The 22,339-nt window shown below is 44.5% G+C and overlaps 1 protein-coding gene across 1 annotated transcript in view; it reads right to left on the reverse strand.

The window, feature by feature from the left end:
* Window positions 1–662: 662 nt before the first annotated feature.
* The window catches only part of MERTK (MER proto-oncogene, tyrosine kinase), a 122,654-nt gene continuing 100,977 nt past the window's right edge, over window positions 663–22,339 (reverse strand). Inside the window, exons 16-19 of the mRNA XM_055122673.1 lie at window positions 12,388–12,497; window positions 10,772–10,931; window positions 9,321–9,457; window positions 663–3,125 (exon numbers count right to left, since the gene is read on the reverse strand). Coding sequence (XP_054978648.1) covers window positions 2,606–3,125; window positions 9,321–9,457; window positions 10,772–10,931; window positions 12,388–12,497 — 927 coding nt within the window. The 3' untranslated portion in view covers window positions 663–2,605. The remainder of the gene's footprint in view (window positions 3,126–9,320; window positions 9,458–10,771; window positions 10,932–12,387; window positions 12,498–22,339) is intronic.

Genomic DNA, 22,339 nt, shown 5'->3' on the forward strand with positions numbered 1-22,339 from the left:
GTTTTTTCCTTAAAAATTGCAATTCCTTGTAATCAAGGTAAAGAGAAAATGAAGTGAAATTTATCAGTTATGCAGTCGGGGGTGGGGGGTGGGGGGTGGGAGGTATACTGGGGTTTTTTGGTGGTGGAATATAGGCACTGGTGAAAGGATGGGTGTTTGAGCATTGTATACCTGAGACATAAACCTGAGAACTTTGTAACTTTCCACATGGTGAGTTAATAAAATAAATTAAAAAAATTTGCAATTCCAGCTCCCACATCACCACAATTTTTTCAAGGTTAGTATAAATCTAGCCCCAATTGCACTAGAGATCACTCCCATATAAGAGATTTAAAAAGGAAACAGTAAGGGAACAACAAATGGTCAATTCATCAGAATTAAAGATTTTGTCTATCGAAAAAAAACCACGCCTATACTCATATATATGTACATACATACCTATACACATATACATGGTTTTATATATATGCATATATATACATATATATGTATATATAAACCACATACATATGGTTTGGGTGAACAAACCACATCAAGGCAAAGTAATGATTATTCAAAATTTTTAGTCTCCACCAATAAGAAAATGAATGAGTTGGTATAACAAGTTTTAACAATCATTCAAGTGTTCTCACTGGTAGAAATTATCCTTCTAGCACCTAACACCTTTTTCTTTCTTTGTTAAGACATGCTGTTGGCCTTTCTCATGACAGTGCAGGTTCTTTTCAAACCCATAAGAAGCTTGTACTATGGAGCATTTCAGAAGAACAGGAGCAAAGACCTGAGGATGTCAGTGACCCTGGGTCTGTATGGCCGCCCCAAGTGCTGAGAGGAACCAACTCGTCAGCTGACTGCATCTACTAGCAGAGTGAGTGAGTTTCTTCCTGCCTCACATGGCCATTTGTGAAAGGCACATAACTGTGTGGTTGTCTTAACGATGAACGAAGTAATTGTTCTGTACATGTTTATTCACTAAAATCCCAAAGTCTAGGGCCAGAGAGAGAACTCAGTGGGTTGGAGCACACACTTTGCATGGAGGAGGCTGAAGTTTGATCCCTGACACTGCCTGGTCCCCCTGCATTACCAGGGTGACCTGTGAGCACCAGGGAGTGGCTCCTCCACCCAAATCTAGATGTCCTGTTGCAGACCTTTGAATCACAAGGTCAGAGAAGGTTCTGTTCTCTACTCCCCTCCCCAGCCCTCTGTAGCTGTGGGCCACAGCTGGGTACTCAGCCGTCCCTGCTTGGGCATCCCTGGCTCTTCCAACATGCTGAACTGGTACCAAGGGTAATGAGGTAGAGATTAAACTGGACAGTCAAGTGCTCAAAGGCAATGGTGGCAAGATGTGACAGAACTGGGCCAGAGCAATAGGACAGCGGGTAGGAAGTTTGCCTTGAACGTGGCTGACCTGACTTCAATCCCTGGCATCCCATATGGTTCCCTGAATACCACCAGGAGTAATTCCTGAGTGTAGAGCGAAGAGTAACCAACCCCTGAGCATCGCTGGGTGTGACCAAAAGAGCCAAAAAAAAAAGTGAGTTAAGGATGGGAACTCGGGTGCATGGCTTGACCCCACTCACTGCCTGGCCTCTCCCACCTGAGCTCGACACAGGCAGGGGCTTCCCTGTCACTGTGACTCTCTCTCCCACAGTTCACTGTGAACCTGCCACTCAGACCTGTGCTCTTTGAGCCTTTTATAATTTTTGCTCTTCATCTTTGGTTTCTCTAGGGTGACTTTTGCATGTCTCTATGGAAACCATGACAGTTGGGAGACATACCAAAGGCCCAGTGTTGAAGGAATTCCTCTGCAAAGGCGCCATGCGGCAATGACCACTGTTTTTCCAAGGGCCCAATAAGTCAAACACATTTGTCGTCAGTTATGTTTTATTTGGAAGTCACATTGAAGAACAAGCCTTAAATGAAACCTTAAATATTCAAGGAATCATTTTCACAAACACAGAATTCAGACAGACATGTCAGACTTTTCCTAAGACCAGGAGCAAAGTCAAATATGGTATTTCATTTTACAAATGTACACCTTTTTTACAACTTATTTTACAACTTTACAAAAGGAAAGTTCTTAAAAAAATAAATACAACATTGGCTCTGCATGTGTTAACCTCGAGGAACTGTCATGATAAAATTGATCCAGCTTCCATTTTAAAAGCTGCAAGGCAAGGGCAATAAAATACATCATCTTTTATTAAAATATAAAATCTGTCTCTTTCAACCATATACATCCATGTATTTTTCTTTATAAATAAATATATTACGTGTTTTCATTTAATTTCGTCTGTTTGTTTGGGGGGCCACAGTTGGCAGTGCCCAGGGCTAACCCTTGGCTCTGTACTCAGGGATTACATCCGGCAGGCCTCTGACACCCTATGTGGAGTGGAGATCAAACCCGGTTATGTGCAAGGCAAGCTCTCTGCCCACTGTGCTACCGTCCAGCCCCTGTTATGTGCTTTTAATGATGATGACTTGACAACATTCACCTTAGGTCAAGGTGCTGACTTGGTAAGGAAGACAAATACCCAAATCATGGCATGCACACGTGTTCTCCTAGAGTTGAAACTCTCCCAGGCCAGGGAAAGCCTCTCAGCTCCGCTCACATGGGGTCCTCTGAGTCTTCTGAGGAGTCATCAACAAACAAAAGCTCCTCTGGTGATGGACTCCCCATGGGCAGCGTGCTGGCCTGGGACCAGGGGACCCCACTCCTTAGGGGTCTGTCCTCCGGTAAAACACCCTTCTTTCCCTCAGTACTTGTGGCAGGGGCGGCAGCCGCTGGCTCGTCCTGCTCCTCGCTGGCCCCATTCAGGATGTATCTTTCTTCCTCTTCGTGAGGCCTGTTCTCATGGACTTCCGCCGTGACCAGGCTGACGGCGGCACTGGGAGTGCAGGAAGCAATGATGGAGTCGGGATCAATGTCCATGTCCAGCTGCGCAAACTCCGTGCTGACAGGACTGTCCTCACAGCTCTCTGGAAACTGAGTGTTGATGTAAATAATGTCGGCTTTGTCCTGAACCTCAGGCAAACTTTCTAAGAACTTCTCTAGCTGTATCCTCAGGGTGGAGAAGGAGGGCCGTTCCAAGGGCTCGGATCTCCAGCAGGAGTACATTATCTCATACCTACATGGAAAGGAGAATGAGTCACCTACTGGCACAACAACCAGGCCCCGTGTACAATCCAGCCCCTGTTGCATTCATTTAATTCTGGGCGTCTTGGGCCACACATGCTCAGACCTCACTCCTGGCTCTGCATTCAGGGACCACTCCTGATGGACTTGGAGAACTGCATGTGATGCCAGGGACTGAGCCTGCATAAGCCATGTGCGAGTCAAGCACTGTCCCCACCATATACTCTCTTCGACCACAGTCCCTATTTTAATACAACCTTTAATTTTTTCTTTATCTTTTTTTTTTCTTTTTGGGTCACACCCGGCGATGCACAGGGATCACTCCTGGCTCTGCACTCAGGAATTACCCCTGGTAGTGCTCAGGGGACCATATGGGATGCTGGGAATTGAACCTGAGTTGGCCTCGTGCAAGGCAAACGCCCTACCCGCTGTGCTATCGCTCCAGCCCCCCTTTTTTCTCTTTTTTTTAAAATATTTTTTTAACCACTTATCAATCCACACTAGTTCCCCTATAGGGGAAACTTCTGAAGGTTTCCTTGCTGAAATATTTGTTCAACATTTAAAAATGTTCCACAGGTATGTGATAAGTGCTTCTGTCTGGGGGCTGGAGTGATAGCATAGTGGGTAGGGCGTTTGCCTTGCATGCAGCTGACCTGGATCCCCCGAGCACCGCCAGGGGTAGATAATTCCTGAGTACAGAGCCAGGAGTAACCCCTGAGCATCCCCAGGTGTGACCCAAAAAGAAAAAAAAAGTGCTTCTGTCTGCAGGAGGAGAGGACATGGGACACTTACATCCAACTTTGCAAAGAAGGAGTATTTCAGATCTGTATTTTTGTATCACAGTGGTTGGCAAACTGTGGTTCATGGGTCAAATCTGGCCTGCTGTTCATTTTGTGAATAACGTTTTATTGTAACACATTTATTTGGGTTTTTTTTTTTTTTTTTGCTTTTTGGGTCACACCTGGCGATGCACAGGGGTTACTCCTGGCTCTGGACTCAGGAATTTCTCCTGGAGGTGATTAGGGGACCATATGGGATGCTGGGAATTGAACCCAGGTTGGCCACATGTAAGGCAAATGCCCTACCTGCTGTATCGCTCCAGCCCTACATTTATTTGTATTTTTATTGGAATACATTTATTTGCTCACATGTTGCTTGGGTCTACACATAACAGAGCTAACTAGTTGTTTCAGAGACTCTGTGGCTTGCAAAACCAAGAATAGCTACTATTTGGCACTTTATTGAAGAAAATATGCTGATTCGTTTTCTGTACCTCCGGGTTGGGTTTGTTATTAGGAAGGCCCTAGAATAATGGCTTAGGAGAATTGGGTGTGAGGAGAAGGCAAAGACAAAGCGTCTGTGTCACTCTCCAATTCTCTCAAGAGCCCCCATTGCTACTTTGTAATAACAGTAAGAACCAGCACAGGGATATCACTCAACATTCTGTTCAGCAGCATCTCCTGGCCCCTCCACTCAGGGGTTCCGGAGGGCCAGTCCTCATTCCAAGTGATCTCTCTATTCCAGTTGTTTAGAAATGTGATGAAAAATGACAATGGAGGGCGATTTGTACCAGGACAGTTAGAACAGAGACACCTGAACTACAAATGACTTTAGGCTGAGATTGAATGAACCCTATCATCTCACTCCCATCTTTCCTGTTTTCAGACACTGATACGCATATGACTGGACAAGAACACAAGCTGCATTGAACCCAGCTGACACCTGGTGCAGATAGCTGGTATCTGAGGCGCATAAGTAGGAATTCCCATCTGTGCACTGAATTACAGCTCGCAAATCCTTAGGCTGGTTCTGCTAATGGGATGCTTCATATACAATGTGCAGATTTCATTCCTGCAGATGTGTAACAGTCAATATTTTTTTCAAACTCTGAAGCACAGTGATAGGGCGTTTGCCTTGCATGCAGCTGACCTGGGTTCTATTCCTCCGCCTCTCTCGGAGAGCCTGGCAAACTACCGAGAGTATCTTGCCCGCACAGCAGAGGCTGGCAAGCTAACCGTGGCATATTTGATATGCCAAAAACAGTAACAACAAGTCTCACCATGGAGACATTACTGGTGCCTGCTTGAGCAAATTGATGAGCAATGGGATGATAGTGATACTATTTTGGCTTCTGTCAATTTTTACACATGCTTCTGGAAGGTGGAGACTTGCAAAGTCAGGTCCACAAGGACAGAAAAGAACAGGAGACTTTGAGGTGGTACTAACAGGGGCTCCCTCCTGGTGAGGCAAACCTTCACATGGCCTTCAGGCCCAGAACTTCCTACTTACTGTTTTATTTTCACTTGATGGTTACTGAGGCTTGGGAAACAGTTTTGGTTTCTAATTTTTGAGGTTTTTCATGATATAAATCAATTTGTATGACTTCTCTTTTCCCACAAAAGCCTTGATTGTTTGCAATTGGAGATGACCTCCGAGAAATTCTTAGATACACACTGTCCTTTTATTACTTCAAGGAAGAGTGCTCCCTAATTTAGTTGCCAATTTTCTAGGTTTCAGGAGAAAGCATTAAATAATCTTTTAAAATTATTTTTACTTTTATTTTCTGGGCCACATCTGATAGTGCTCAGGGCTTACTACTAGCTCTACACTCAGTGATCACTCCTGGGGACCACATGGGCTGCCGGGGATAGAACCTGGGTTAACCAAGTGCAAGGTAATGATACCTGCTGTACTATCATTTCAATCCTAAACAGTTTTTAAAAACAACATAGTGTGGTAGCAAAAGTGATTCAAAATTTATTTTCCCTCAATACTTTGTTAAACATATAGAAGTAAAAATGTGGTTGTTTAGGGATGAAGCTCCTAAGCAGGGTTCAGAGGACCCCAGAGTGACATCATGCTCTCCTCAAGGGGCCATGTGGTGCCAGGGATCAAACTTGGGGCCTGACACATGCAAGGCAAGCACACTGGATCCTTTTTTTTTTTTTTCTTTTTGGGTCACACCCAGCAATGCACAGGGGTTACTCCTGGCTTTGCACTCAGGAATTGCTCCTGGCAGTGCTTGGGGAACCATATGGGATGCCGGGGATCGAACCCATGTCGGCCGCGTGCAAGGCAAATGCCCTACCCGCTGTGCTATCGCTCTGGCCCCAGCACACTGGCTCTTCAAGTTATTTTGCTGGCCTGAAATTTGAGCTTCAGAGACATGGTGATCATAGGCCTATCCATTAAAAGGGTGGTTCAGGGGGCTGGAGCGATAGCACAGCGGGTAGGGCGTTTGCCTTGCACGCGGCCGACCCGGGTTCGATTCCCAGCATCCCATATGGTCCCCTGAGCACCGCCAGGGGTAATTCCTGAGTGCAGAGCCAGGAGGAACCCCTGTGCATTACCAGGTGTGACCCAAAAAGCAAAAATAAAATAAAATAAAATAAAAGGGTGGTTCACAGATGTAGGCCAAGAAGCTAGTGAGACAGCCCATCTTGGGGAGTGGGTAGTGAGACCTTGCACACAGAAGACCCAGGTTTGATCCTGGCACATCAGATGATTCCCTGAGCCCCACCAGTGAGTGGTGCTCTGAGCATGGAGCCAGGAGTCAGCCCTGTCATAGCTGGGTGTAGCCAAAAACCCAAAGACCAATCAAAATAAAACTAGAAGGACTAAGGGGCAATTAAATATGGGTGTGAACTCATCCAAGTGAAGGCAGGACACAAAATACAGATGAGAAGCTCCGAAGTACCTGTTTTGATTCTGGATAAAAATGTTGCAGATATGGAACGAGCCTCACCTCTGGGAAGTGCTGATCAACAGCCGCCGGAGGGGTGGGAACTGAGGCAGAAACTACTTTCACCAGAGCCTCTGTAAGCCAGAAGTGCAGACACCAGCCAGGCATGTGGGGACCAGGACTTCCCCACCCACAAGCCGGCGCTGACTCTACAACTTTCACAGCAAACAGATTCAGCATTCCCTACTTGGGTTCTGTGTGAAGCATTTAAAAGCCACAATGTGACACAGTTTAAACTTAAACCAAAGCACTCAGGATAATCAGTGCAAAAATGCACGCCTTTCAAAACACAGGGGGAGGCAAAAAAGGAAAGGCAAAAAAAAAAAAAATGCTTCCTCTGCTATTGTCTGACTGAAGTTGCATCCTCATTTCAGAGGCAAACATTATTGCCTTGAAAATCCACCATGAAGGTGGGCTGGAGTCCAGAAGGCTGAATAGAATTTGGTTTACTGACTCCAGCAACTACAGCAAATCTATATTGAAACTTTTATTCATCTACACGAAAGTTGCCTGAAACCCTGATAAACAAAGCTTTTATAGGAAGGGGCAAAAGGAGAGCATGCAGGCAGATCAAGGCAAGAGCCTTAACTCCCTGTGCTAGTTCTCCAGCCCAGGAACAGAATTCTTATTTGCAAAATTAATAGCTAAGAGGGGCCGGAGCGATAGTAGAGCGGGTAGGGCGTTTGCCTTACACACAGTCGACCAGGGTTCGATCCCTGGCATCCCATATGGTTCCCCAAGCACTGCCAGGAGTAATTCCTGAGTGCAGAGCCAGGAGTAACCCTTGAGCACTGCTGGGTGTGACCCAAAAAGCAAAAAAAAAAAATAATAATAGTAGCTAAGAACTTTTCCAAGGCATGAAGGAGTCAGGCATTCAGGTTCTGGAAGTTCCAAGAGTTGCCAACAAATAAAAACAAAACAGACAAGTGCCCAAGACATAATTGAAATGACAAAAGTCAAAGGTAAAGAGAGAATATGAAAAGCAGTGAAGGCAAAGAGCCACAGAGACTGGCAGCAGGTTAGAGAGGAGTGGCCTGAAGTGTGTGATGGGCTGAGTGGAAAAGATCTGCAACAAGAACACTCCCCCTAGCTCGGCTATCACTCAGGGCAGAGGAGAAAGAGAGTGGCAGGAGAGATATCACAGATGGTACGGCACTTGCCTTGCACATGGCTAACTGGGGTTTGATCCCTGGCATCCCATATGGTCCTCTGAGCACTGCCAGGAGTTAATTCCTGAATACAGAGCTAGGAGTAACCCCTGAGCATTGCTGGGTGTGACCCAAAAACAAAAAGACAAAACAAAACTAGAAGAGTAATAAAGAACTTTTCTTTAGACAAACAATAGTGATAGCAAATCATCAACAATAAACAGGTCCTCAAAGGGATTCTAAAAGGACTTTTATAAAAGGGAAATAAACCTCACTGGGAGAATACCTAAAAACATAAAATGTGGGAGAGGAGGGTCAGAGCCATAGTACAGTGGGTAGGTAGCATTTGCCTTGCACACGACTGATCCGAGTTCAATCCCCGGCATCCCATATGGTTCCCCAAGCACTGCCAGGGGTAATTCCTGAGTGCAGAGCCAGGAGAAACCCCTGAGCATCGCTGGGTGTGACCCAAAAAGAAAAGAAAATATGGGAGAGGAGAATAGTAATGGAGATTATATTTATTTTCAAGTCTATTTATTCTTTGTTGGGGGATAGTAATGGAGACAATTGATTTTCAAGTACAATTCTTTTTTGTTAACTCCATTCTGTTAAACTTAAAGAGTATCTTAAATTTTGGACACTGTATTGTGTCTATTTGTAACACCACCCTTTGGCAGTGCTCAGGGAACTGTATGTGGTGTTGGGGATGGAACCAGGGTCAGCTATGTGCAAGGCAACCCATTGTACTATCTCTCCGGTTCCTCAAGGAACATTCTAAAACATCTATCTCTGGACCTGCTCCACACCCACAAGATTGAAGTCTCTAGACACAAACAGGGCTGAAGAATTGCCTGGCTGGAACATTTTCCAATGATTTTGATGACCAGCTGATGTTAAAAGCCCAGACTCTGGTTTTTAAATGTCCTGATCAAAGATATGACTGTGCTTGGTGAGTCTGCAATGTTCTATCCAGAAAGGTTATTCCTGCAGTGGGAGTGGGCAGTGATCACTTAAGTTTCCAAGGGCACCGGGACAGCATTTCTCAGCTGGCCTGAGATATCCCAGGAGGATATTCCAGGAGGATACTCCACGGTGGGGGAATGTCCACTGAGGGGTCACAGTAGGGAAAAGGCTTGGAAACACAGTGCTGGGAAGCCAGCAGCTATTCTGCCACGACCATCTCCCTACGGGAAGCTGAGGTCAGGGACAGGTGCACGGGCTGTCCTCTGCAGGCTCAGAGCGGCCCCACCCCCATGCCCTTTGCTGAGTGCCCAATGACCCGGGCAGGCTCACTCACAGATCGTCCAGGCAGTCCTCGGGCTGCTTCAGCCTATGGCCGTGGAGAAGGTAGTCATACATCTCGTGGTTCTGGACGCCGGGGTAGGGAGTCATTCCCCGTGTGGCTATCTCCCACATGGTCACGCCAAACGCCCACTGAGAACAAAGCAATGAATTAGGCAGCGAGTCTTTCCAGAGAGGCTGAATGGCCTTTTTCTTTGGAAAGGTCATTTCCTCAAAGCCCTGAAGGTCGTGCACAAAGCAGACAATTCTGAGAGGGACACTCTGCTTTCCCCACCAGGGCCATGACCTGGGGTCAGTGCAGCTCAACTCTTGGCATACTCACTTGAGATGCCCCAGAAGACAGGACCAAGGCAGGCTCTTCCCCTCCTGTCAATACTCATTTGTTGCGCTACCTTGGAAATGTGTTTTCTTGGCCCCATCAGGTCGTGAATATACAGCACCATTTATGGAGCCTCTGGATTCTGTGAGCTATTACAGGGACCCACTTCATTTATGTGAATGTCAACTATTTCAGTTGTGGGAAATCAGTCATCACTTTGTCATAAAGATAACTGGGGATGAGAGAGAGAGAAAGTGAGAGAGAGAAAGAAAGAGAGAAGAGAGAGAGAGAGAGACAAAGAAGGGAAGTGCCTTCCATAGAGGCATAGAGGCAGGCTAGGGGTGGGGGGTAGCAGGAGGGAAACTGAGGACATTGTTGCTGGGAAATGTCACTGATAAAAAGATGAGTATTGGAACACTGTATTACTGAAACTCAGTCAAGAACAACATTGAAACTGTGTACCTCATGGTGATTCATTTTAGAATGAAAGAAAGAAAGAAAGAAAGAAAGAAAGAAAGAAAGAAAGAAAGAAAGAAAGAAAGAAAGAAAGAAAGAAAGAAAGAAAGAAAGAAAGAGAAAGAGAGAGGGGAAGAAAGAAAGAAAGAAAGAGGGAGAGAGGGAAAGAAAGAAAGAAAGAAAGAAAGAGAAAAAAGGAAGGAAGAAAGGAAGAAAAGAAGGAAGAAAGGAAGAGAGAAAGACAGAAAGAAAGAAAGAAAGAAAGAAAGAAAGAAAGAAAGAAAGAAAGAAAGAAAGAAGAAAGGAAGAAAGGGAGGAAGAAAGGAAGGAATAAAGGAAGAGAGAGAAAAGAAAGAAAGAAAGAAAGAAAGAAAGAAAGGAACAAAGAAAAGAAAGAAAGGAAGGAAGGGAGGAAGGAAGAAAGAAAGGAAGAAAGAAGATAAGTGGGAATTCTTAAGGGACTATGCAAAACATAGGCCTTCTGAATATCAAGATGCTTCCCCAGAATCCAACATTCTACCTGAAAGAGGGAACCGGGTAATACCAAAGAGATGTGTGAACATGATTCAAACCCTCAGTTTATCAGAGTAAAATGTCCATGCCACAGTCACTCAGTTCAGTGTGCTTTCATTTTTGCCATGTGCGCCCCCAAATCAAAACTGTGTACGTACCACATCACTTTTACTGGTGTAGACTCGGTCTGCGAGACTCTCAATGGCAATCCACTTCACAGGCATCTTGGCGATTCGGCCTTGGCGGTAGTAGTCACCACTGTAAATCTTCTTGGAGAGGCCAAAATCGGCGACACAGACGGTCATATCATCTCGCAACCTAAAGAGAGCAAGTTGACATCCTTATGATCTCAGGTGCAAAGCCCTGAATGGCCAGGTGAGCCTGAGACATAACAGGAAACGTTTATGATCAGTTCCTGAAACAGAGACTCCCTCTGCCCCTGAGGGCGCTGCTCTGGGAGCAGTCACAGGGCAAGAAGAGGGAACCCGGGCAGCTCTAACTTGTGTCTGCTCTGTGTGGGGATCTCGGCCAGCAAAGGCATGGATGACCAGATAACAGGGTACTTGGAGGAAAGTCAGGCACAGGAGCAGGAAGAGTGGCAGAACCAGGCTCCTCTGTGAAGATGCCAGAAGATGCCAATGGCCTTCCTGCCTGCTGTCTAACTTGCACAATTCAGCTGAGTGAGTCTCAGGAAAGTTTGGAGAGGGGGAGAAACACATATGCTCTCAGGGTCTCTCAGTGTCTTGTGGAAAGGGCCAGTGGGACTCGTGGAATTCACTGGAGAATTCAAGGGAGACAGAAGCATTCCTAAGCGAAATGGCTTAATAGATCCTTGACAAGAAAGATCTGTCACTGTCAGTCACTGTCATCCTTTTGCTCATCGATTTGCTTGAGCAGGCACCAGTAACATCTCCATTGTGAGACTTGTTGTTACTGCTTTTGGTATATTGAATATGCCACGGGTAGCTTGCCAGGCTCTGCCGTGCGGGCGAGATACTCTCAGTAGCTTGCTGGGCTCTCCGAGAAGGGCAGAGGAATCAAATCCGGGTTGGCCATGTGCAAGGCAAATGCCCTACCTGCTGTGCTATCGCTCCAGCCAAGAAAGACAAGGAGGAGAAATGGTGGTGGAGAGGCAGGGAAGAAAATGTAGCCCTAGTGTAGACCATCTGAATCCTCCATAAGAAGGTAACTTAACATGGTGGGGGACTACTATGCCTCTCCCATGAACACACACCAATCCCTGGAACACATGACTCCTTGCTAAGTGAGCACTGATTATTTTGGTTTGTCTTTGATTCCCCTCTTTCTGATTATGCCAATAATATGAGAGAACCTAAAATCCCAACAGAAAGAAAACTGAAGGATGTATCCTTGAACCTGTCTCTTAGACTGTCCCAAAGTCCTTGTTCTGGGAACCCCTCAACTCAATGCCCACTTAATAGAAAAATATGAAGAAAATATTAAAAGGAAACAGAAGATTTTCATGATTTTATCTCCAGTCTAGAAAAACAATTTAAATAAAAATAAAAATGAGGGGCTAGAGCGATAGCACAGAGGGTAGGGCATTTGCCTTGCACGCGGTCGAACTGGGTTCGAATCCCAGGATCCCATATGGTCCCCCAAGCACCTCCAGGAGTAATTCCTGAGTGCAGAGCCAGGGGTAACCCCTGTGCATTGCTGGGTATGAAAAAATGTTCACAACACTCTCCCCTCTATTCCCCAGATCCCAGACACTAGTAGACCCATCCATTGCAGCACGGCCCAGGATTCTTACATGCAGTTTCGAGCAGCTAAATCTCGGTGGAGGAAGTTCCTGTTGCTCAGATACTCCATCCCCTGGGCAATGTCCACCATGAACTTCAACAATATCTGCAGAGGAATGTGCTGTGCGGGTGGGAGAAACAAGAAGAGAGATCGTTTTTGAAACAGAAGACCCTGGCACATCATTTTTTATCCGAGGAAGGCACACATGGTGTTATTTAATAAGGAGATAGGGATGAAAAAGACTATTTTTTTCTTTTTTGGGTCACTCTTGGTGACACACAGGGGTTCCTTCTGACTCATGCCAGAATTACTACTGGCAGTCCAGCCCCAAGACTTTCATTTTTGAAAAAAATGAAAAAAAATATTTTTGTTTGTTTATTGTCCTGGGGCCAAACTCGACAGTGCTTAGGAGTTATTAAGAGAACCATATGGAATGGAAGGAATAGAACCTGGGTTGGCTGCATGCAAGGCAAGCGCCCTCCCCCCTGTACTATTGCTCCGGCCCCAAGCTATAGTAACACCAATATCACAAACAAGAATATTTTTTTGTTTTGTAACACCAATATCACAAACAAGAATTTTTTTTAAAAGGAATGAAACAGGCTGAAAAGACAGTTCAAGGTGGGGTTTAGACTTTCAAGCAGGATGAGCATCGTGTGGTTCCCCCCAGCACCATCAGGAGCAACCCCTGAGCACTAGGCTGTGAGTGGCTCTGCCAAGTGTGGCCCCAAATGAAAAGACACAACAACCAACCCCCAAACTTCCTGGTTAGTATCACCTTCTCTTCTCCCCACTGACAGTGAATACTTGAATACCAATCTTTTCACAAAATAATGAAGCCAAATGCTATCTTCTGTATCTGTTTAAAAATTTTTTTTGTCTTAGGGCCATACCTAATAGGGCTCAGGGCTTACTCTTGACTCTGTGCTCAGTTATCATTCCTGGCATGGCTTGGGGACCATATGGGGTGACTGGAGATTGGACCTGGGCTTACTGTGTGCAAGGCAAGCGCCTCACCTGCTGTACCATCTCTCCAGCTCCTTTCTAAACCTACTGCTAAGTGGCAGTGGGACAGAGCATCTGGCCATGCAGCGGGGGACAGAGGCTGATCTGGGCTTAGCAGGGGCAAGGGGTGGATCAAGAAATGGGGACAATAATATCTGGGAGTCACAAAGCACACCTAGGCACAGAAGAGCAGTTTCCAGTCCTGTACCCATATCTACTCTGCACCCATTCTACTCTGAAGTTTTCCACAGAGTGACCAGACGTTGCTTAAAAAGATATTTTTGTGGGCAGAATAAATAAATGATTTCAAGAAGTTTGCAGGATACATGGCTATGTACAGCAATCGTTCTAAATTCTATGCACCAGCAATAAACAACCTTTTAACTTTATAAAAATAAAGTTAAAACACTTCATCTACAAAAGAATCAGAAATTAAATATTTAGAAAGACATTAAACAAAAGAAGTCAAGCAAACCCTCTGATTATAAAACACTGGAAAGAAATTTTAAAGATGAAGATAAATGGAAGCTAGCCTACACTGATGAAGGAGAGATTTAGTATGAAGGAAACAGTCCTCAACTTGATATATAGTTTTTGCTGTTTTATTTGGAGGGGCCACAATCACTGTGCTCAGGGGACCATATATCACGCCAGGGAATCACACCGGTGTGCACCACATGCAAAGACAAGAGCCTCACTGCTATACTATCTCTCTGGCCTTTACATTTTTTTTCTTTTTAGGTCACACCTGGCGATGCACAGGGATCACTTCTGGCTCTGCACTCAGGAATTACCCCTGGCAGTGCTCAGGGGACCATATGGGATGCTGGTAATCGAACCCAGGTTGGCTGCGTGCAAGGCAAATGCCCTACCCACTGTGCTATCGCTCCAGCCCCTGGCCCTTACATTTTCAATATACGTCCTATCAAAACCCCAGATAAGATGGTTTTAAAAATTATTATTATAATTCTTACTACTATTTTAAATTTTAAGCTGGCTTCTTTTTGTGGAAATTGACAAGCTGATCCTAAAATTTACATGAAAATCCAAGGAACTCAGAATATTCACAAGTTTAAATAAGAAGATCTAAGTCAAAGAGTCACATTGATTTCAAAGTAAACTATAAGGTAACTAAAAATCAAAGCAGTGCAGGTCTGATATAAGGATCGATGTGTGGAATAGAATAAATATAGGGAATCTCTATATCTGGTTTTAAATTTTGTTTCAGTTTTTGGTTACAGTCAGTAGTTCTCCAGTCTTATTCCTGGCTCTGCGTTCAGGGATCACTCCTGGCAGAATCTCAGGGGACCTTATGGGATTCTGGGGATCAAATCCAGTCGGTCCGATCATGAGCAAGGCATGTGATCTACATGCTGTACTATCACTCCAGCCCGAGAATCTCTATGTCTGAACAGACATTCAGAACATAAAATGTAAGAGTACAGAAATAAATCTATGTACATAAGGTTAATTGACTTTCAACAAGTGACAGTTCAATTCAATAAGGAAAAAATGATATTTTTAATAAATGGTCTTGGGACCAGTAAAACACAATATGTAAAAGAATGAAATAGGATTACTTCCATTTCAAATCACAAACAATAAATAGCTTAAGATGGACTGAAGTCCTTAATGTAAAAGACCACATCTCAAATTTTTAGGGTAAAGCAAAGGGATTTAAAGAGGATTTTAAATTAGGCAACTGTTTCTTAGATTTGACATCAAAAGCAAAAATAGCTAAAGGGAACAAGGGAAGAGGAATTTCATCAAAACAAAAATTTCTGGTTTTGTTTTGTCTTTCTTCAAAAGACATCATGACAAAAGTGAAAAAAATAATCCACAAAAGAGAATAAGTATTTGAAAATCATTTACCTGATAAGACATATCTAGAATATACATGAAGAGTTTTACTATCCAATAATAAAAAGACAGACAGTCCCACTTAAAAAGGGGCAAAGGATCAGTCCAGTCATTTTTTTCCCCAAAGAAGACACATAAGTGGCTATAAGCACACAAATAGTTGCTCAACATCATTAGTCATTAGGGAAACGTAAGCCCAAACCACAATGAGACCCCATTTCAGATCACTGGGTTGGCTAAAGAAAAAGGTCCGACAATAACAAGTGTTTCTGAGGATGTGACGAAAGGAGAAAGTCACTGTGGATGGTATGTACAATGGTACAGCTCCTTTGGAAAACAACCTGGTAATTCTTCAAAAAGTTAAACATTAATACTATTTGACCCAGCAGTCCCACAGGTAGGTATAAACATCTATGAAGACAGAAAATACAAAAATTTGTATGCAAGTGTTCTTCGAGTCAAAGAATGTTTACAAAAATTGAAAAGTGGAAACACCCCAAACGTCCTTTAACAGAATGATGGGTAAATGGGAGTCATAGTATATGTAGGCAATGGAATACTGTTTTGCTTTAGAAGAAATGAGCAAACATTATGCTTGAACCTTGAAAAAAATTATGCTACATAAAATAAGTCAATCACAGAAAGATCAGAAATCATATGGTTGCATTTGTATGATACGTACCAAATATACAGAGACAGAAAATAGGCAAGTTTACTTCAAACTAAGAGTACAAGTACAGTGATAAGCAGGATTAGGAGTGATGGCTGAAAGGTTACAGGATTTCTGTTAGGGGTTTAGATGCTCTGAAACTGGATTAGAGAGAGAGAGAGAGAGAGAGAGAGAGAGAGAGAGAGTATAGGGGTTCCAGCATTTACCCTGCAGGCAGACAACCCTGATTCGATTCCTCATACCACATATGGTCCCCCCTGAGAACCACCAGGAGTGACTCCTGACTACAGAGCCAAGAATGAAACCTAAGTATTGCTGGGTGTCTCCCCCAAACGGGAAAATAAAAAAAATAAAATAAAATGCCCTAAAATTGATGGTTACAGCTGCAAAACTATGTGAACTAGGTAAAACACTGTAGCACTGTCGTCCCATTTTTCATCATTTGCTTGAGTGGACACCAGTAACGTCTCCATTGTGAGACTTGTTGTTACTGTTTTTGACATATTAAATACAACACGGGTAGCTTGCCAGGCTCTGCTGTGTGGGTGGAATATTTGCTTACAGCTTGCTGGGCTATCTGAGAGGGACCAAGGAATCGAACCCGGGTTGGCTGCATGCAAGGCAAATGCCCTACCCACTGTGCTACTGCTCCAGTCCTAGGTAAAACAAACAAACAAATAAAAACCTTTGAGTTAAGTGGGAGGGAGAACTTCACTTATTATATTTCAGTAATAGTTTCATAAAGCTGTTACCTAACAAAACTGTGGAGCCTTGGGGAGGTTACAGAGCGGGGGCCTGAGGAGAGGAAGAGAGAAAGGACGGAGTTCCCTTTCAGCTCCAGAGGCTGCTGCACGAGGATGTGATCCTGGAACTGTAGCCACCAGCTTCGGTGGCAGGAGCGACAAGGTGGGAAACTCTAGACACAGAATTGCTGGTGACAACCTTGTTCCCAGCACTGCAGCTGGTTTGCCTCTGGGTCTAATCACATGGGAACCTGTACTTCCTTTTTAGGGGCACCTCTGAGATTTTTTATTATATGGGTAAGACTATCTGACTGCTACAGGTCTCAATGCCGACCCCCCAAAGAGTATCAAAGTACTCTTTGATTTCTGCTTGATCGGCCCAGCCTCTCCATACTCTGTTTGGGCACAGGGGAGACCTGCTTTTCCCAAACACACCTGAGTCATCTGACCCCTGGGTCTTTGCACTTTCTGATCTTGGTTGTCCACTTCTCTCACTGGTCACTGTATTACTGGACACTGTAGGAATATCAGGACTGGAGCGATAGCACAGTGGGTAGGGCGTTTGCCTTGCATGCAGCCGACCCAGGTTCGATTCCTTGGTCCCTCTCAGAGAGCCTGGCAAGCTATTGAGAGTATCCCGCCCACACGGCAGATCCGGGAAAGCTACCTGTGGCGTATTTGATATGCCAAAAACAGTAACAACAAGTCTCACAATGGAGACGTTACTGGTGCCCGCTCGAGCAAATCGATGAGCAATGGGATGACAGTGCTACACTGCAGTAGGAATACAGTGTTGTCGTTGTTGTTGTTGTTGTTGTTGTTGTCCTTGGACAACTACAATGATGACAGAGTGGAATATTATTTACATTTGCCCAGCCAGAATCTGTTTCTTTGCTGAAGCACCGGGGCAGGCTGTTTGTAGCTCTGCTTGGTGCACACGTTCCTACAACTATCCAATCTCTCTCTCTCTGGGCCACACTTGGGATAACCCTGGTCTGTTCTGGCATCTGCTTTTGCTCCACACCTCCAGGAAGGTGTTCACAAGAAGAACACACAGGACCTGGGCTCCACAACCACATATTCTGGAGAAACACATTTTCTTGAAACAGAAGGTTTTATTACCAAGAAATGGGCTGAATAGGAAACAAAGAAACAAAGAAAGGGAATAAAAACTTGGTTTCCCAGTTTATCTAACCATTTTTGACTTCTAGTTTTACTGGTGATTACAAAATACCAAACTACATTCCTTTCTCATACTTATAAAATTTGGGAACTTGTTTCCATCACTGAAGATATACTTGTCTTTTTTTGCACAAAGAGACTATTCATTAGTTGGTTAAATGCTATGGACTTGTTTCCCTCACTTACTATTTTGCTCAAAGGAACATGAGAGTGGTATTTGGGGTGGACAATTACAAGCTGAAATTTATTTGGAAGGCAACAAAACTAGAGCAGCTAAGACAACTTTCAAAAAACAATCAATTGGGGGAGAAACTCCAAATCAATAATAGTGAATTTTTTTGTTGAAATATTGAATGTAATCAAAGTAAAGTGAAAGTAAAGTGAAATTTACCACTTACACATGCGGGGTGGGGGGCTGGGGAGGTGGGGGGAAGGGGGGAGGTATATCGTGATTCTTGGTGGTGGAATATGTGCACTGGTGAAGGGATGGGTGTTTGAGCATTGTATAACTGAGACTTTAACCTGAAAGCTTTGTAACTTTCCACATGGTGAATCAATAAAAGAATTAAAAAAAAATCAATCTGGAGGAATCATATTATCTGATTTTATGTCCTGCTTTTAAAAAAAATATGGTAGGAACAAAGGAAAAAAGGTTTTCCAGAGTTTAATGGAATAGAATAGAGAATTCAGAAATAGACACACATGTATGTACAGCCAGCTGATTTTTGACAAAAGGCAAAAATGCAGTGAAATTATTAAAGACACTCTTTTCACAAACCACGTTGGTTCATCTCTACACACAAAAGGCAAGCCTTAAATTTCACATCTTATACACAATTAATTCAAAATGGGTTATAAATGTCAATAAAACATGTTGACAGCCATAAAATTATCAGAAAAAACATAAAAGGACATTTTTAAAAAATCTGGGATTCAGCAAAGAGTTCTTAGACACGACTAAAAAAAGGTGTGACCTATAAAAGAAAAAACCTTAATTTCCACGTCCTCAAAATTAAAATTATTTTGTTCATGTTGAAAGAACTCAAAAAGAAGCATAGAAAATCTTTGCAAATCAAATTTATAATGTGTAATAATGAAATTAGGTGTAGAATCTACACAGAAGGCTATAGAGATAGTCCAGTGGGTAGAGTGCTTGCCTTGTATGTGGCTCATCTGGATCTAACCCTGCACCCTATGTAACCCCCTGAGCACTGTCAGGAGTAATTCCTGAATGCAGAGCCAGGAGTAAACTCACAGTGGCCCCCAAACCAAAAATTTAACAACAACAAAAAGAGTATACACAGAACTCTTTAAGTTCCACAGTAAGAAAATCCAATTTGGGGCTGGAGTGATAGCACAGCGGGTAGGGCATTTGCCTCGCATGCGGCGGACCCAGGTTCTATTCCCAGCATCCCATATAGTCCCCTGAGCACCGCCAGGAGTAATTCCTGAGCACAGGGCCAGGAGTAACCCCCGTACATAGCTGGGTGTGACCTAAAACGCCAAAAAAAAAAAAAAAGAAAACCCAATTTAAAATGAAACAAAAGCTTTTAACAGACACTCAACAAAGAGGATATTAAAATGAGAAATGTTTAAACAAAGCAAGATCAACAGCATTAATCATTAGGAATGTGCAAACATTCTCTCCACACCTGCCAAACAGCTAAAATCAAACCGAAACAAACCCTCCTACACTGCTAACACCAAGTGCTAACAACAATGTCCGGGAACTACAGCTGTAATAAACATGCTGCTGCTGCTGCGATCGGGTCCAGTCCTGCTGAAGAACAGCCTAGCAGCTCCTTAACAACAGCCTACCACATGCACTTTCTGTACCACTGAGCATCCTGCTTCTGGGTATCTACTTCGAAGAACTGAAAATGACACAGTCAAACCTGTCTTTGAAATTGTATAGCAGTTGCGTTCGTCGATTTGTTCGAGCGGGCACCAGTAACATCTCTCATTGAGAGACTTATTGTTACTATTTTTGGCATATCCAATACGCACAGGTAGCTTTCCAGGCTCTGCCGCGCGGGCTCGATACTCTCGGTAGCTTGCCGGGCTCTCCGAGAGGGGCGGAGGAATCGAACTCAGGTCGGCCGCGTGAAAGGCGAACGCCCAACCGCTGTGCTATCGCTCCAGCCCAGGATGCGTTCATAGTTTCTCTAAACTGGAAACTTATAAACAGGGCAGGAGAGAGAACTCAAAAGGCTTGAGAGTACGTTTTGCATGCAGGAAGCCGGGGTTGGATCCCTGGTCCTGTCTGTGTCCCCAAGCAAAGCCAGACTCTAAGCGGGGAGTTACCCTGAGCAATGCTGGGTGGCAAACAGTGACTGGAGGAGGGCTGGGCACAGGGCCAAAGAGCAGTTGCCTTGCATGCATGAGATCTGGTGGGAGGGAGCGGCAGGGCCTGGATGAGGTTCCTAAGGCTTAAAGGCCCTGGTGAGTTCAAACCCTCAGGCAAGCACTGAGGCAATCTGAAAAGTTCTGTGGTTAGGGATCCCCAGTGAGAAAGGGCCTGGAAGGTAGTTCAGTGTTTTCGAAAGCACCCAGGCAAACCTGAGGTCCTGAGCTAAATTCTGGTGCTGTGTGTGTGTGTGTGTGTGTGTGTGTGTGTGTGTGTGTGTGTGTGTGTGCGCGCGCGTGCTCATGCGCGCGCATGCCTGCATGTTCTGACGCAAGGCTGATGGTCCCATTGTCAGGGGTCCCCAGGAACGGACAACTACAGAAGAAGCAGACAGTGGCTGATCCAAGCAAGAGAAGACTACATAGTAGTAGAAATGGACTATTGATAAATGCAGCACCTTGAATGGATTTCACAGGCATAATGAGGAGTGAAGGAAGCTAGTCTCAAGTGGTGACAATTATATGGCTCCTTGTGCATGACATTCTCAAAGACATATGAGTCAAAGTGATGTGGAATCCCTGGTTTCCAGGGGTTAGTCATGGAGACATGGTCCAAGCAAAGAGTAGCAAGGAAAGTAATGGGGGCGGGGAAGGTAAGATACTGTCCTGTGATGGAGGAAGCATGAATCTAAGTCTTTGCTCAAACTCATGAGATTGAAGAACAAAGGGGGAAAATATCAACTTTACCATAAAATAACTTAAAAAAAGTTTGTAAAGATTGTAAAGGATCTCACTATTCTTCTACAAAGATTTATTTATTTTTTAAATCGCCCAATATGATTTATTCAGTTTTAAATTGCTCACTCTTTGTGCCGAGAAGTCCAAAAGAGAAAGGAGAGGGGCTGGAGCGATAGCACAGCGGGTAGGGCGTTTGCCTTGCACGCAGCCGACCCAGGTTCGATTCCCAAGATCCCATATGGTCCCCCGAGCACCGCCAGGAGTGATTTCTGAGTGTATGAGCCAGGAGTAACCCCTGTGCATCACCGGGTGTGACCCAAAAAGGAAAAAAAAAGGAGAGAGAAAGGAAAGAGAGGTTTCTACATGTGGATCCACAGGCCAGAGGCTTCGCACAGCCCCATGTATTGTTATGCAAGTGAAACTGCTCATCATGGGAAACAGAGAGCACTCACGAGGAGGGGCAGCCCTGGGCAGTCTGGAGGCCTGTGGGAAGGGGCAATTACAGTCTCCACAAGCACAGCTTCCAGCCCACCCTACCTCCCTCCCTCCCTCTCTCCCTGCCTCCCTCCCTCCCTGCCTCCCTTCCTCTCTCCCTCCTTTCTTTCCTTCCTTGCTTGCTTTTTTTCTTTTGGGTCATACTCAGTGATGCTCAGAGGTTACTCCTGGCTCTGCACTCAGGAATTACTCATGGTGGTGATCAGGGGACCATATTGGATGCTGGGGATTGAACCTGGGTCAGCTGTGTGCATGGCAAACACCCTACCCGCTGCACTATCACTCTGGCCCCAGTATAAACGTGTTTAATTGAATAAATACATACAGTGGATAGACAATATCTTGTGCAAAAGAATTCTAAATAGTTTACACAAACACTTAACCCTTCGTGGTGAGAAGAACCACAACTTCTCGTGGGCTGTGTGTTGACCAAAGTGTGCAATATACAGAGGAGTAAAACTATATAGCACAAATGCCCTACCCACTGCACTATCATTCTGGTTTTTTTTTTTTTTTTTTTTTTGGTTTTTGGGTCACACCCAGCAATGCACAGGGGTTACTCCTGGCTCTGCACTCAGGAATCACTCCTGGCGGTGCTCAGGGGACCATATGGGATGCTGGGATTCAAACCCAGGTCGGCTGCATGCAAGGCAAACGCCCTACCTGTTGTGCTATCACTCCAGCCCTGCACTATCATTCTGGCCCTCAGTCACCGCTTTGATACATGCAATATACAGGTTGACCTTCAATAATTAACATTTGAGGACTGTTACCCACTGTTGGTCTGCAGGCTGTGATACAGCAGTAGTGGGTCTGACAGCTGCTAAGTGAGTGTCTGAAGAAGCCAATTACTGTGCTAAGGTGCAGGGAACCATTGGTAATTTTTTCTTCTTTTCTAGAATTTTTTTTTTGTCAGGATCACT

The sequence above is a fragment of the Sorex araneus genome, chromosome X (genome assembly GCF_027595985.1).
Source record: "Sorex araneus isolate mSorAra2 chromosome X, mSorAra2.pri, whole genome shotgun sequence".
NCBI lineage: Eukaryota > Metazoa > Chordata > Mammalia > Eulipotyphla > Soricidae > Sorex > Sorex araneus.